This window comes from Zootoca vivipara, chromosome 3 (genome assembly GCF_963506605.1).
Source record: "Zootoca vivipara chromosome 3, rZooViv1.1, whole genome shotgun sequence".
In the NCBI taxonomy this organism is placed as follows: Eukaryota; Metazoa; Chordata; class Lepidosauria; order Squamata; family Lacertidae; genus Zootoca; species Zootoca vivipara.
In genome coordinates, this window is record NC_083278.1 from 99,560,612 (window position 1) to 99,576,443 (window position 15,832).

The following is a 15,832-nucleotide window of genomic DNA, read 5'->3' on the forward strand; positions in this document are numbered from 1 at the left end:
ATCTTGATTTCAGTAAAGGTTTTGACAAAGTTTCCCATGATATTGTTGCGAGGAACCTAGTAAAATGCAGGGTGAATGGGGTAACTGTTAAGTGGATTTGTAGCTGGTTGACTGACTAAACCGATCAGCTTGCCAACTTCATGTTAGGTCTCTCTTAAGAAACTGCAAAAGACTAGTTCTAAATAATTGTAATGTTATTACTTTAAATAGATGACTGTGTCTCTTTTTGTGTCCCAGCTTCCCAGATCTGGAGGCACCCTGCACTTTGTCACAGCAAAGATGGGATTTCTTCCCCTCTTACAACCCTTCCATCTGAAGCATTGCAAACAGAAGCTTTAAAATTATTTAAGGTAAAAAAAGTAACTTTTTCTGTGGTTGGGAATGATTTTATTCTTTTAGTATATTTTATTTGAAATGGTATAGAATGCATATTATAGTGCAGCGTTTTTCATGACTGCTCAGACAATAAGTCCCATGAGTTCAATGGGACTTCTAGGTAAGTGAGGCATTATGAAGCTAAACACCTAAAAACATTTAATAGCCTAATTAGAAGCAGCATCCCTTCTGAGTAAACTTACTTCTGAGTAAACACACATAGGATTGTGAATTTGAATACAGTCATACTTCGGGTTATGGCCGCTTCAGGCTGCATTTTTCGGGTTGCACACCACACCGAACGCGGAAGTCCCATAATGGGTTACTTCCGGGTTTTGGCGCATGTGCAGAGACACTAAATTGTGCTTTGTGCATGCGCCGAATCGCAACCCACACATGCACAGGTGTGCTGCTGCAGGTTGCGAATGTGCCTCCCGCACGGATCACGTTCGCAACCCGAACGTCCACTGTATTGACTTTCAAAAACCAGCCTTGCAGAAATGCCTAAATGTGCCCAGACATTGGCTTTGATAGTTTTCTATAGGGAAGGTGCTCCAGAATTATGAAGGAAGTACTCTCTCGTAGCAGTGCACGTGTGTTTCTTTGACTCCCTTTCTACACTTATGAACCACCTTGCTTCCAAAGTGCCAAAGTTTACAATTTCAAATAATGGCTGAGAGTGAGGAAGAGGAAAATATGCAAATTCATAATACAGCTCTTTCATGATGTTATATAAATAGAACTGGGGAAGTGGTTTGTGAAGGAAACATTTATGGGAGAGAACATGGCTCAGTGGTAAAGCAGAGCATATGCTTTGCATGCAGAAGGTCCTAAATTCAGTCCCTAGCATTGCCTCTTAAAAGATCAGACAGCAGGTCATGTGAAAGACCTTTGCCTAAGACCATAGAAGGCCATAGCCACTCAGAGTAGACAGCACTGGGCTAAGTGAACAAATAGTCTAATTTGGTACAAGGTGGCTTCAAACATTCTGATAATTCTGGGAAGGGAGGAGCCAGCTAGCAGTTGGTTCCATAGAACTGATTGCCCTTCTCCAAATTACTATATCTGTACATTAGCCACCCATTGTCAATGAAGACAAAGTTCTTTCAAGTTTAAATTACATATATCTTTGTAATTAAGTTTAAGTTGATATACAATCCCCCCAATTAGATTTAATTAAATTTAAAGTGCAAAATGGAAATAATTATTTTTCTCTTCTCTGTTGCAGACTTGCCAGTTGTTTATAAATGCTGCAGTGGACTCTCCTGCCATTGACTACCATGTATCTTTGGCCCAAAGTGCTTTACAAGTCTGTCTCACACATCCAGAGCTTCAAAATGAAATCTGTTGCCAGTTGGTTAAGCAGACAAGAAGGCGGCAGCCCCCAAATCAGATAGGACCAGTGCAGGTAGTGAACACTCTTACACCTGTCCTGAGGGATGGACTTTGATAAGTTTGTACCAAAACTTCTTGGTTACAGTGTGCAGGTGGAGGATGATCCAGGAGATTACAACATGGGTGGTCTCTGTACAAGGAAGGGAAAGGGGCATGGAAGGCAAAGTGGGCAGCAGAATAAAAGAGATGAATGAGTTCAGAAATGGGGCATCTTCTTTGGCCTACATTCCTGGTTGTTCAATGTCTACTATGTTCATAAGTCTACTTGTGCTTGGAGGCTATTTGATTCTGAAAGAAACTTCAGATTATGATGCTGATCTTTCTCCTTGACCAGGCCTGGCAGCTTTTAGCACTCTGCATTGGACTCTTCCTTCCACAGCACCCATTCCTTTGGCTCATCAAACTTCACTTGAAGAAGAATGCAGATTCCAGGTATACGTTACAGGAATATCAGACCATCAAAGGCTAAAGGATTGCCTTCTCTTATGAGCGAGTATAATTTAATGGCCGTAGAAATGCAGCAGTATTGCTTCTACAGATGTTCTTTTTCATGTTAATTATTGCCATTGCTCCATTGGTATTGGTGTTAATTTACATATTTCATGTTAGTTTCATGGGTTTGCCCATTTATAAAGTGGTAACTCCACTGAATGTTGAAATGGAGTCACCGGCATTACACTATCATTCTGTTTTTCAACTTTGGAAACTGTGATACTGGAATAAAAGTTAGTAGAAACACATGTATTTTACCTGATCCCTCACACCTATGTTAAAGAAGACCAGGAAAATATGAAAAGGACATTATAATATGATCTCAATCAAAAACTCAATTGTTGGTATGCATATTCACAACACCATCCTACGTTTCACGTGTCCAATTCGTATAACCATTCTTAGTAGGGGATGGGAAGAAAGAAGCAGAATAGATTGCCGTGTCACTTGTTAAAAACATTCTTGAACATATTGTTTAACCATTATATGTTAAAATAATCTGTTGAAATTCCTGCTTTTTTCAGTTTGTTATGAAGCCTTGTTTTGTGTTCACAGAACTGAATTTGGAAAATACGCAATTTACTGTCAACGATGTGTGGAAAGGACACAACAGAATGGTGACAGGGAAGCCAGACCATCAAGAATGGAAATTCTTTCTACACTTCTAAGAAATCCCTATCATCATTCCTTACCTTTTAGTATTCCAGTGCATTTCATGAATGGCATATACCAGGTAGCCGTGAACTGTAAAATGATGGTGTATTGGTTGTGCTGTCAGAAATATTTAAACATTCTATGGCTCTACTTTCTTCCTTGTCAACAAACAGATTGATAGTTTTTATCCATTGGATAAATCATTTTTGCTTTTCTTTTTAAAAAATGTATGGTTTGGATCTGAAACTTCCCTTCCACGGGATACCTTCTGTAAATGGAAGAGCATCTTTGGATACAACCTCTGTATGTACCAAGATTTTCACCACGGTACTTGCTTCTTCAAAATCTAAGCTTTGTGAGAACTTATTTCACTTTATGTTTCACTTGTTTTGTCTAGGTTGTTGGCTTTGATGCTTCTACCACAGTGGAAGAATTTCTAAACACACTCAATCAAGACACAGGAATGAGAAAACCAGCCCAGTCGGGTTTTGCTTTGTTTACTGATGATCCTTCTGGCAAAGATGTAGAACACTGTCTTCAAGGAAACATCAAGGTAAACAATCCCTTTAATGAGCTCACAGTCAAAATTACCTTTGAGTTGCAAAAGAAAACATTTTCCTTCTTTAAGTGTGTTTCATTTTTCTTGGCGCACATTGACCGCGGGGAACCAAACAAATGCTTGATTGTTTTAAGCACGAATGGTAGTTTTAGAAAGCTCATTAAAGATAGCTGTGGGAAGAAAAGGATTTATGGGAATATTTTTGGTGACTTTGTGATACATGGGAATGGTGTTATAACAGTTTCCCATATGGGTTTGTGGTGTATTGCTAAACAGGAAGTGGGGAAAGTTCTACACCACTATCCACACAGAGGACACACTGTTGATGTCAATATTTTCCACAAATATTTAACACAAATTTGTGGGGTAAGCCCTACAGCAGCTGTATGGCATACTTTACATGCACAATGTTTTCCATTATCATGATAACAAAATGGTCATAAGTGACATTGATTTCAGTGATAGCTCCAGGTCAGATGTCCCTAGGCTTTCTATGGACCTGTGTGTGTTTACTCATATCACTAAGTTCAATGGGGTTCACCCCCAGAAAAAATTGAATAGAATTACAACTTACGGTAAGTCTTTTAGTGATTATTGCTGTAAAATCAGGACTAACTAAAGTGTACAAATTCTGTTTAGGCATATTTTGCCATAACTATGTTCTGCCTTGTGGTTTTGCTTGTAGATCTGTGACATCATTTCTCGATGGGAGCAGGCATCTAAAGAGCAGCAGCCTGGGAAATGTGAAGGCACAAGAACAGTGAGACTGACTTACAAAAACAGGTTTGTAATATAAACTTGTGTCCCTAGGAATCATTGCTCTTAGATATATTTATAGTCTGTTTGCAGCCAGAGATGAGCTCTCATAACTGAATTCAGTGCCAGGGCTCAGGAAGTCATCATGTGAATTAATAGTTTAATAAGAAGTTAAGTCCATGAGCCAGGAATGGGGAACTTGTGGCCATCCAGATGATATGGGCCAATTCCTATCAAGATACAGATGCTTTAGCAGGGTTATTGTCAATTTAGCATTAAAGAGTATGTGAATTACATTGGCTTATGGAAATGAATAGTCTGTTTAAAGCTGGTAATTATTCCTTCAGGTATTTATACAGAGCATCATTAGCTTTCACATTATCTGACTTCTGTAACTGACCACTGAATAGCACATTTTCAAAACCTTACTAGAACTGATTGTGAATTTTATTTATTTCATAGAAATTATACACAGCTTAATTGAAAAAACCCTTAAAGCGGTTTACAAAAAGATAAAATAATAAAATTGAAGAAAAAATTGCCGTACTTTAAAATATACAAAAATTAAAATTCTAAAACAGATTAAAATCACCTCCACTTTCTAAGCATCTGGGTAGGCTTGTCTAAACACGAATGTTTTAAAAGAGTACAGTGAAGGCGCCTGTTTGATATCAATAGGCAGGGAGTTCCAAAGTACAGGTGCTGCTACACCAAATGATTGAGTTCTTACACATGTGGAATGAGTATTATGTGGCACCTGTAGTACTATTACAGGCATCCCCAAACTTCGGCCCTCCAGATGTTTTGGACTACAATTCCCATCTTCCCTGACCACTGGTCCTGTTAGCTAGGGATCATGGGAGTTGTAGGCCAAAACATCTGGAGGGCCGCAGTTTGTGGATGCCTGTACTAGTACCTTTTCACTTGGTTACTTTGGCATATGCATTATGCAATTTTCAATTTTGTAGTTTGTCACTCTTTCTTTTTGCAGGCTGTATTTTTCAGTTCAAATACGTGGGGAGACAGAAAGGGAAAAGCTGCTGTTGATGTATCAGACAAACGATCAAATTGTAAATGGGCTTTTCCCTGTAAACAAAGAGCTGGCACTAGAACTGGCAGCACTTATGGCACAGGTAAGTATCGTTCGTGGTTGACCAGAATTGTAATTTAAAAAGCACCCTCCACACATTTCTTTTGTAATATGAAATAGTAGATAAATCTAACAATTATATTTTGTATCTTGGGACTTCAGACAGCATACATGGAATTATTCTGTTTTTAATTTACAACAACGCTGTGAGGTAGACCAAAATTGTCTGACTGGCCCAAGGTCACCCAGTGAATTTCCTGACTGAATTATATTAGAATCCAAGTCTGCCCAATCAAAATCCAACGAAGCTGATTTGACTTGTATAACCAAGACTTAGGGCAGAGGGGGGCATGAAATAGGAGAAGCAGATGGGCAGAAGGTGGGCGCTGTTGGTTTACCACCCACCCAGTTGTATAATGGTCTCCCTGACCAAGATGTTGGAGGTAATATTGAACATAATGTTAGAGAACAATAGGGTGGTGTTTCTGAGTGGCTTCAGACCAAGGTTGCTTTGTGTGGTCTAGCTTTGGATTTCATGCCCTGCATGGCAACCATGGGGCTGTCACAAGTTGTCTATCAACCAACTCATATGGCAGTGCACAAACTGGATTTAATCTTCAATTCAGGATGAGTGGGGTGGTGGTTTGAAGGAATACCTAGATCCTTTGCTGGCAGGGGATGGTGGGAGTTGTAGTCCAAAAAATTTGGAGGGTACTAGGTTGTTGTGTTAGACTCTTCCATGCAAATTTTTTTTGTATGTGCCCCATTAATATTCAGCTATTAAATATGAAATAGCTCATAGATTCTTGTTATCACAGCTCATAATTGTATTTATTCAATAAATTTAATATAATTGGCAGATACTTGAGATTTATATAGACTGTAGGTACTGAAATAACATTGAAGTGCGGATGTATGTAAAAACAATCTTACAGTACCTATTTATTTGCATGTCCACTAGGTGGAGATTGGGGACTTTGAACGACCTTTCTCAACTCCAACAGGGCAAATCACTTCCCAGTCGAAATCTAATCAAACTTTAAAGCAAGTTGTGGAAAAGTTTTACCCCAAAAGATATAGGGATGGTTGTTCAGAAGAACAATTGAGGTATGCTACTAAAGGCTTTACTTTCACCCCACCCCCTTTAAACAAATGGCGAATAGTGCCTTAGATATTATAACAACTAGATTCTGGTTGCGGGTACTAGCTTTGTTGTATGTTTCACTAGAAAAGTTAACTTCTTTTTAATAGAAATACTTTTCATACATACATTAGCAAACAGAATGGGGAAAGTGCAGTTTTTAGTCTTTTTCATTTTTTAGTGTTATTATTTAATTAGATTTATTGTCTTACTTATTGCAAAAAAAACCCTCAGATCTCTGAATGATGGGCAATATAAAGTTTTTCAAAAGAAATGACACTATTCTCTGCCAAAACATATTCTAGGATTAACTGCCCTAGCCTTGTGACCTGTAATCATTTTCCGGGCCACATATCCCTATTCTCCAGTTATTTAGAAATGGTCTCCTGTCATTACACCATTCCTTGCCCAGACAAAAGTGCAAATTTTACTGAAATTTAAAACTCCACCAGCAGACTTAGAGTAGGCCTGGGCTTTGGGAAGAGAGAGAAAGGAATGGAGCACTATTTTCAGGTGGCCCATTTTATTATTCCATTTCTTAAGAGGCCAGTTTTAATTTTTAGGCTGAGATAGCAAAGAGGGATCATAATACTTAATTCTCACATGTTGCATTTTGATTTGAAATGCTATTTTGCTTCTCCCTCTCCCTGCTACTTATGACTTAAATATCCTTATGCTTAACGTCAACAGACAGCTTTGTCAGCGACTGTCAACAAAATGGATGGCTCTCCGTGGTCACAGTGCTGCAGACTGTGTGCGCATTTACCTTGCTGTTGCTCGAAAGTGGCCTTTCTTTGGTGCCAAATTATTTGCAGCAAAAGTAAGACTTTCTGGCTTTCTTTCTTTCTTTCTTTCTTTCTTTCTTTCTTTCTTTCTTTCTTTCATCAATTATGCAGGCAGGGCCACACAGATAAATGTGTATACCTGGGTCCTCCTGATGTCTTTGGACTCCAATTCCCATCAGTCCCAGTCAGTCTTGCCAGTGGCCAAGGATGATGGGAGTTGTAGTCCATCTGGGGGGGGGCATTAGTTCCCCACCCTAATGGGCAGGATTGCAGCATGACTGCAATCCTGTATGCATAATGAGACCCATGCACCTAATTGACCCACATTCTTTAATTTTAATGTGTCTACCCTGAGTTAAACTTGTAAGTACTGTAGTAGAGAAGTTGGTGCATGAGGCATTCCACTCCCACATCAGACAAATCTGCTGGATCTGTGGCCAACCAAATGTCTGTGGAAGCCTGCAAGCAGGACATGAGCACAACAGAAGTCCACCCACCTGCAATTCCCAGCAACCAGTATTCAGAGCTATACTGCCTCTTGACAGTGGAGGTAAAACCAAAACGAATTCATGGAGGACAAGGCGATGCTGTTTTAAAAGGGATGTGGTTTCTGGGGCAGGGCGGTGGGTTGTTCCTGGAAGTTATAGGCCAATTAATGTCTGTCCTGGGAGGATTAGTGGAAAGTATTGTTGAAGATAAAATAACCAAGCATATAGAATAACAATCCTTGCTGAAATAGAGTTAGCTCAGCTTCTTCAAGGGCAAGTACTGTCAACAAGCAGAAATATAGAAGCAATCCTTTTGACAATAGTGTACTTGGACTTTCAAAAAGCTTTTGACAAAGTACTTCATCAAAGGCTCCGGCATGAACTTAGCTGCCATGGAATAAGACGAGAGGTCCTCTTATGGATCAGGAATTCATTAGGAAGCATAGAGTAGGAATAAATGTATAGTTCTTCATATGGATGGTTGTGGAAAGGATTGTTTATTGGGACCTGTGCTTTTAAATGCAGTTCAGTGTTAACAAGTATAATGTCCACACAGAAATGGAACTACTGTATATAATACTGATATTGTTTTTCTCTGTCACCTCAGAAATGCAAAAATACTTGCATTGCTTGCCTTCAGTAACTTCTCTTTTTCTCGTATCTGACTGTCCTCTACCTCACTCACTAATTTAAAGCAGTGCTTCAGCTTTTATTCAGTTTCATAATTGTAGCTAATTTCAGTATATCTTCTTTCTAGCCTCTGATAATATCAACATTGGAGAGTTCTTTGATATGGCTTGCTGTTTATGAAGATGGCATAAACATTCTTGAATACAGCTCTATGGTAAGGGAAAATAGTTGAAATGTTGGGTAAAGAAAGGAGTAATACAAATTCTGTGAGCCATGTTAACCAATACAGTCTCTCTCCATTAATCTTTAACAAACTTGTGCAATGGATTAATATGTCTTGTGCACTTAGAATCTGAACTAACAGACTAAGCAGCTAACTATTAAAGGAATTGCTTAAAAGTTTGCATTTTAATAAGTACTAATGTGGAATTATGCTCTTAAGTGCCATGTGCAGTGTTCCGTTCATGTGTGGGAACTTTTGTGTCTCTACCTTACAGTGGCATTAACCCCAAAAAGTATTCTGAAAGGATGGGTTCCTCTGAAGCTGCACCCTATAAGAGGGGCTGCGGTTGCAAGAAAATATGTGCTAATTTTAGTCCATCTCTGCTTTTGTTTTTATTTTCCTAGTATTACTACATGCACACACACACACACACACAAGCATGCATTAATATATACATGTCTTTTAAAAAAGGTAAAGGACCCTTGACAGTTAAGTCCAGTCGCAAACAACTCTGGGGTTGCAGCGCTCATCTCGCTTTACTGGCCGAGGGAGCCGACGTTTGTCCGCAGACAGTTTTTCCGGGTCATGTGGCCAGCATGACTAAGCCGCTTCTGGTGAAACCAGAGCAGCACACGGAAACGCGGTTTACCTTCCCGCCGGAGCAGTACCTATTTATCTACTTGCACTTTGACGTGCTTTCGAACTGCTAGGTTGGCAGGAGCTGGGATTGAGTAACGGGAGCTCACCCTGTCGTGGGGATTTGAGCTGCCAGCCTTCCAATCGGCAAGCCCTAGGCTCACTGGTTTATATGAAGATAAATTTTCTGGATAGAAATACTTGGGCTAATGAGTGATGTGCTGGTAACCTTTGGGTTGTGTTCTACATAGGGCTGCCTCTGAAGGCTGCACAGAAGCTACGACTGGTGCACAGTTCAGTGGGCAGGGTGCTAAACAGCAGTATTAGCAGAACATCTATTACACCTGCCCTCCAAGGCATGCACTGGTTATCAGTTTGTTTCCAAGCTCAGTTTAAGGTGTATGTTACTGTGCAAAGCCCGTATCATTTAAATATCTGATGGAGCATCTTCTCCCATGTATACTTGCCCAAAATTTAAGATCAGTAGGGGAGGCCCTGCTTGCGGTACTGCCACCCTTTGATGTGGAAGGGATGGTGCCTCCCAGATATGGAACTGACTCTCTTAGGAAGTGCGCCTGGCTCCTTGATGGTACTTTATTTGCTGCTTAGTAAAGATGCACCTCTTCACCCAGGCTTTTGGGAGCACATGAATTATTTTAGATCAAATTGTTCGTTTCCCCCCACCGCCGCTCCACCTTCTTCACTGCAGTCATCTTTTGTGTTTTAATTCTGCTTTAAAGTGATATTTTAATATTGTTTTATATGTTTTATTGACTATATGCACCCTACCTGGGACTTTGCAGTGAAGGGTAGGTACCGGATTTAAATAAATAAATATGATGTAGTAGGACATGGGTTGCCAATCTATTGAGACTCATTTGGAGACTATGGAAACCATTGTGGGTACCACACACACTCATTGCAACCACCACTACACAGGTTAGGTTTTAAGAACAAAATAGTTGGGGAGGGGGGTTTACCCACCTGCAACAATTAGGCTTGAAAGAAGGCAAATTGTGGCAACCAATTTTCTGAGGCATTCATTGCCGGGGGGCAGGGGGGAATTCGGGCCCACAGCTGGAAAGAGGGCAGGGTTAGCTCTCCCTTTGCCAACTGTGACCATCACCAACCCGCAAAAAAAAAAACACCCTGTTGCAATTAGGTTTGGAAACAAAATACAAAACATTCTATTGCCTCCAGTACAAGGCTTCTTTCAAGACTGGTTGCAGCAGAAAGTCTTTTTCAGCAGGGTGTGTGTCGCAGTTGAAGAGAGGGCAGTTGAGCCTTCCCTTTGCAGTTGTAACCCCCCCCCAAAGAAAAAACTCCCTCGACTACAGTTAGGCTTGAAAGAAGCCTCCTGTTGGCTATTGGCTTCTTTGGGGCTTAAAATGGCAATGCAGGAGTACCTTTGACTCCGTGGGTCAAAGGATTTATGACCCACAAACAAACATACTACAACAAGGACCAAGAAAGGTCTTGGTTGGCATGCGTAGACTAAAGTATGCAGTGAGCCTGCCACAAAATAGCTTATGGGGACATATATGGTGTTGGTCATGTAATAGAAAGATGTCGGCTGCAGTTCCTGTAAACTTAGCTAACCGTAAGCACACTGAACACAACCAGACTTTCGTCTGAGAAGAAATGCATCTGACTACATGTTTAATTCTCCATATGCCTACATATGGAGATTCCACTAGAATCTTTTTAAAAGAAATTTATAATTATTAATTAGCATACTTTCATCAGATTTTTGTCATGAAGAAATTATATTCAAACTATAAAATCTATTTTTGCTCTTTTTCGTGCTTGCATGAAACATTTTATTTTTTCTTGTTTTTCAAGAGGTTAATAGTGACATATTTATATAAGAACCTAATGACATTTGGAGGCTATCAAGATGACTTCATGCTGGTGGTCAACAATGTGCACACACAAGAAAAGCAAACTGAAAAGTTGCTGTTTGCTATGGCCAAACCAAAGGTTGGTATGTTAACTGGTCCTTTGTTATCTTGCATATAGTATCATAGAATTGCAGAGTTCCACTGTAGTTTCTCATAAGGCTTAGTTTGCAGACATTTGATCATCTTGGTTGCCCTCCTCTGCACACACTCCTTGTCAATATCCTTCTTAAATTGTGGTGCCCAGAACTGGACACAGTATTCTAGATGTGGTCTGACCAGGGGAGAATTGATTAGTACCATTAGTTCCCTTGGTCCGGACACTATACTTCTGTTGATGCAGCCTAGAATAGCGTTAGCTTTTCTTTTCTTTTTGCTGCTGCTGCATCACTCTGTTGACTTATGTTAAACTTGTGGTCCACTAAGACCCCTAGATCCTTTTCACATGTACTACTAATAAGCCAGGTGTTCCCCATCTTATATTTGTACAGCTGGTCCTTCCTACCTAACATTTCTCCCTGTTGACATTCATATTGTTAGTTTGGAAACACCACTTAAGTTCAGCCTCTCAATATGCTGTAAGTTATAGCCCTGTTTGCTTAGAGTTGCAAGCATTTTAGATGTGCAGATGGTCTTCTACATCTCTAATTTTTGCTATTTCTTTTTTTTAGATTCTTGAGATTACACTACTGATTGCTAGTTATATTAACAATTTCCATCAGCAAAAGGGAGCTGCTAACCACCTTTCTGCTCCAGCGACACTGTCTCCACAGGCAGAAAAACAGAAAACTAAAGACATAGGGTGTCATCCATTTATGTTGAAGAACAGACCAACCAAAGGACCTACCTTGTTATGAAAAAATCATGTGCCTGTGAAAATGCATACTAGCTGAATGTTTATGTATTTTGGGTACAACATTGGAAATGGGAAGTCTGACTGAAGTTGGATGAAATACTAGTGGTGCTTACCATGAGCCAATTCTGCTCCCATGCATGACCTCCTTTTTCTCAATTACTCCAGAGGCACCCAAAGTATTAGGAAAACCAGACATATGGACACAAGCATTATATTTGTCTGCCTGGATAGGCAGAAGAAACACTGTGAACCTGGTTAATAATTAGTAGTTAGAAGTGCAGTGCTTTGAATACCAATAGTTTCATACATGGTCCTTTTCAGTTTTCTTAACTTGTTCCTGGAATGAAAACATCTAAAGCAAACTTCTAATTAAGCTGTGTGTCAATTCTGGAAAGATAACGTATCAGATGACAACAGCTACTGTTTGGGGTTAATATTGTTCCCATCAAAGCATTCCGAAAAGACATTCCATAGGCATTAGATTTGTGAAAGGTATTTCTTTTTTTAATGACATTTGCTCTTAAAACTGCAATTGCAGGAGTTCTGCTTAAAAAAATCAGTTTCAAGGAGGAGAGTGGTAGCATGTTGAATCTGAATGATGTGCTTTGGGGCCAGAATGTACCAAGAGAACAAAGGATAATTCAGACTGCCTAGTGTGAGGGCAATTCTTTGACATTATTTTTTTAAAAAAAACACACAACATTAACTTTCAGCTCCATTATACGTAAGGAACAGTAGACTTCACACTCCACCTGAAAGTCATTGAATGATAAGTAATCAAATGCTGAGGTATGTAGTGATGTGCTTTTACATGTAAATTGGGTCTAAGTGACACTGCTCAACTTGAAAACTTGCTTAGTGTTTAAAAAGCCTGATATCCAGTCTCTATTTTCAGATAGATCTCCCTTCTTTACCTTTTCCATCAGCTTTCCTTACCTTGTACAGTTGCACCTTGGAAGTCAAACGGAATCCATTCCGGAAGTCCATTCAACTTCCAAAATGTTCGGAAACCAAAGCGCGGCTTCTGATAGGCTGCAGGAAGCTCCTGCAGCCAGTTGGAAGCCACGGAAGCCCTTTCGGACATTTGGGTTCCAAAGAACGTTCGCAAACTGGAACACTCACTTCCAGGTTTGCAGCGTTCAGGAGCCAAAACATCCGAGTACCTAGGCGTTCTGGATCCAAGGTACAACTGTACTGTAAATCTGGTCTCTTAAATTGGAAGTTTAAATTGGAATCCAAGGAGCTTTTCATTTATTTATGTACAATGACTTGTAGTCACTGTAGAGTATGAGTATTGTGTTTGAGCTGATGCAGAGTATTGTCATCATTGTACACATGCAGATTATCATTTGATGCTGAACTCAAGTGATGGGTATGTGTGCATGAACTCTACTTTTATTTAGCTGTGTAAGAGCAATACGAAGACAGGAGTGCCTGGCGTGCTGTGGTCCATGGGGTCATGAAGAGTCGGACACGACTAAATGACTAAACAACAACAACAAAGAGCAATACAGTACTGTTGTTTAAACAAAAGACACATCTGTCTGGTCAGTTCCTAGTATTTGGCAAAGAAAAGAAGAGAGTAATCATTGGTGCTTTAAATCACTGCTTTATATCGTCAGAGTAATCTACAGATCGTATCATTCAGGCAATATTTATAATTTCCTTTGATAACTAGAATTAGTGACAAAGCCCCCCCCCCCTTTGAGAATATAAACTTTTAATGAAATGTACATATGAAGTCTCTGCTTTTTAATGAGTTGAAGGACATATTGGGCCTTTTCTCCTTTTAAAGGGTCGTAGATAAGGTTTTTTTTAAAAAAGAATGTTTTACAATATGGACAGGATCAGGCAATGTAATAGGTACTAAAAACAAAAAAAAGCTTCAGCCAACTAAGAGAGAGCCAGACCTAACTAATGTACCCCTAACTAATCATCTACCCTGTAATTGCAGATCCAGTCTGCCATCTAATACAAGATAGCGAAAAAGACAAACACGGGAATATAATGAGCACAGAAAGAGTATACACCGTGAAAGATCCCTAAAATGAGATATCTAGAATTAAAGTGAATAATATAGTGACGATTAACTAATGTATAACCATAATTAAATACTCAAAGAAACATAAATAACTCAAAAAACAAACAAAAAAACCCTTTAAATAACCCAAAGAAACCTTAACGAGTTGCTGGCTAAAAATCTTGTTTCACTGTAAATGATCTATCAGTTTCCTCAGAAGGAAAAATACACTTATTGCATTCGTAAAAACTCAAGGTCACTTGTCAACAATTCAAAATAAGAACTTTAAGGAAAACTGAAAGCTCCCAGGCAGTAAGGGGTAAGTTACCCAAAATAAAAAGTCCACGTTTTGCTTAAATCCAAAGTTAAAAAACCTATAAGAAGATTCGAAGCCAAGCTATCATAGTTTGTGGAAAAGATTCAGCAAAGGGCTATGTAAGCTCTCATAGTCTCTTCACTTTAATTCTATATATCTCGTTTTAGGGATCTTTCACAGTGTAGACTCTTTCTGTGCCATCTAATACACACAACTTGGGAATACTGTAGTTATGCATAAGGTTGTACCGTTAACCTCCCTGTTCACTTTCTCACTTGTTCATTATAAGCCTTTTAAGCTAAAGGGGTGGGGCAGAGATGACACTCATATTTCTTAGCCCCCCCCCCATTAAAAAAACCCCGTTACTATACTTGTACAAAACAATAAATACTTTTAAAGCTAACCGTTCTATATTTTTATGGAAGGGTTGGGGTTAAAATACATTTGCCTCCGCATCTGCAGGCTCTTCAATCTCCGAAATAAACTGAAAGTTTTATTTAGTAACTGCAAACTATGAGGTGCTAGTTAAGTTGCTAAAAGTGGTAGAAAGGTTAGAGCATTTTTCGATGTAGCCTGCCACCACTGGCAGACCCGTGTGTCATTTTGTTTTAATCTGGAAAATGAAAATGACACGTCAGAAACCATGTTATATTTAATTTTAAAATATCTATGTATATTCATGGTTTTTATCCTACATATAAAATTCTACATTAGTCGTCATGTTTGTTGCTTCTCTCAGCACATGTTAGTAGCAGCCCCCTTATGTTTCAGTTTTAAATTATCGGAGGAAATTGTTGTATCATACATGACCTCAATCACTCTGATCCAGCAGAGGAGATATGCACACATAAGCTGGCTTCTGTGTGCATACCATGTGCTGGATACCAGCAGCATCAACTTGATGCACATTGGGGTGATCAATCTGCTTGTGCCGGTCTACTGCATTGATTTCAGTAGGATACACATGCATCTCTGCATTCTTGTACAGCTAGTTTCACATACATTTTTTCTCATGTAACTAGAGCTAGATTGAGAGATCTTTATCAGTGATTGGTACAGGAGAACCATTTCTGTAGAGATGTTTAAACTGTATGGGTTCCAATTTATGTGATGCACAAATAATGAATTGCTGAAAAATAACTGCGGTTTGTTAAATTACGTGTAGTAAAGAAATATTGGAACAGAACAGGTACTGAAAGCGAAAAATAATAATTATAAAACATTAATTTATGTGTAAGAGTATTTGTATTTATTTTGTGGATATTTAGCTTTTAATGCATAAGGTATTTTTATATGAATGTAAACCACCTAACAAATAAAGGCATTGTCAAGGAAATCTGTAGTATTTTATGATTGCAGAATTCAATTTATCTGAAAAGGTATCGTACTTTACAGTCAGTTGGAGGATGGATTGTTCTTAAACCCCGCCCTCCCTGCTGTTGCAGTCCACGTGTGTGTGTGTGTGTGTGAGAGAGAGAGAGAGAGAAGTATTCCAACAACATGCTGTAGTCACGTTAA

At 39.2% G+C, this 15,832-nt stretch overlaps 1 protein-coding gene across 1 annotated transcript in view; it reads left to right on the forward strand.

Moving 5' to 3' along the window:
• The window catches only part of PLEKHH2 (pleckstrin homology, MyTH4 and FERM domain containing H2), a 61,355-nt gene extending 45,628 nt beyond the window's left edge, over positions 1–15,727 (forward strand). The window contains exons 19-30 of the mRNA XM_035111207.2: positions 238–350; positions 1,604–1,783; positions 2,105–2,202; positions 2,818–2,995; positions 3,314–3,469; positions 4,161–4,258; positions 5,223–5,364; positions 6,283–6,428; positions 7,153–7,282; positions 8,493–8,579; positions 11,067–11,204; positions 11,794–15,727. Coding sequence (XP_034967098.1) covers positions 238–350; positions 1,604–1,783; positions 2,105–2,202; positions 2,818–2,995; positions 3,314–3,469; positions 4,161–4,258; positions 5,223–5,364; positions 6,283–6,428; positions 7,153–7,282; positions 8,493–8,579; positions 11,067–11,204; positions 11,794–11,979 — 1,652 coding nt within the window. The 3' untranslated portion in view covers positions 11,980–15,727. The remainder of the gene's footprint in view (positions 1–237; positions 351–1,603; positions 1,784–2,104; positions 2,203–2,817; positions 2,996–3,313; positions 3,470–4,160; positions 4,259–5,222; positions 5,365–6,282; positions 6,429–7,152; positions 7,283–8,492; positions 8,580–11,066; positions 11,205–11,793) is intronic.
• The last annotated feature ends 105 nt before the right edge of the window (positions 15,728–15,832 follow it).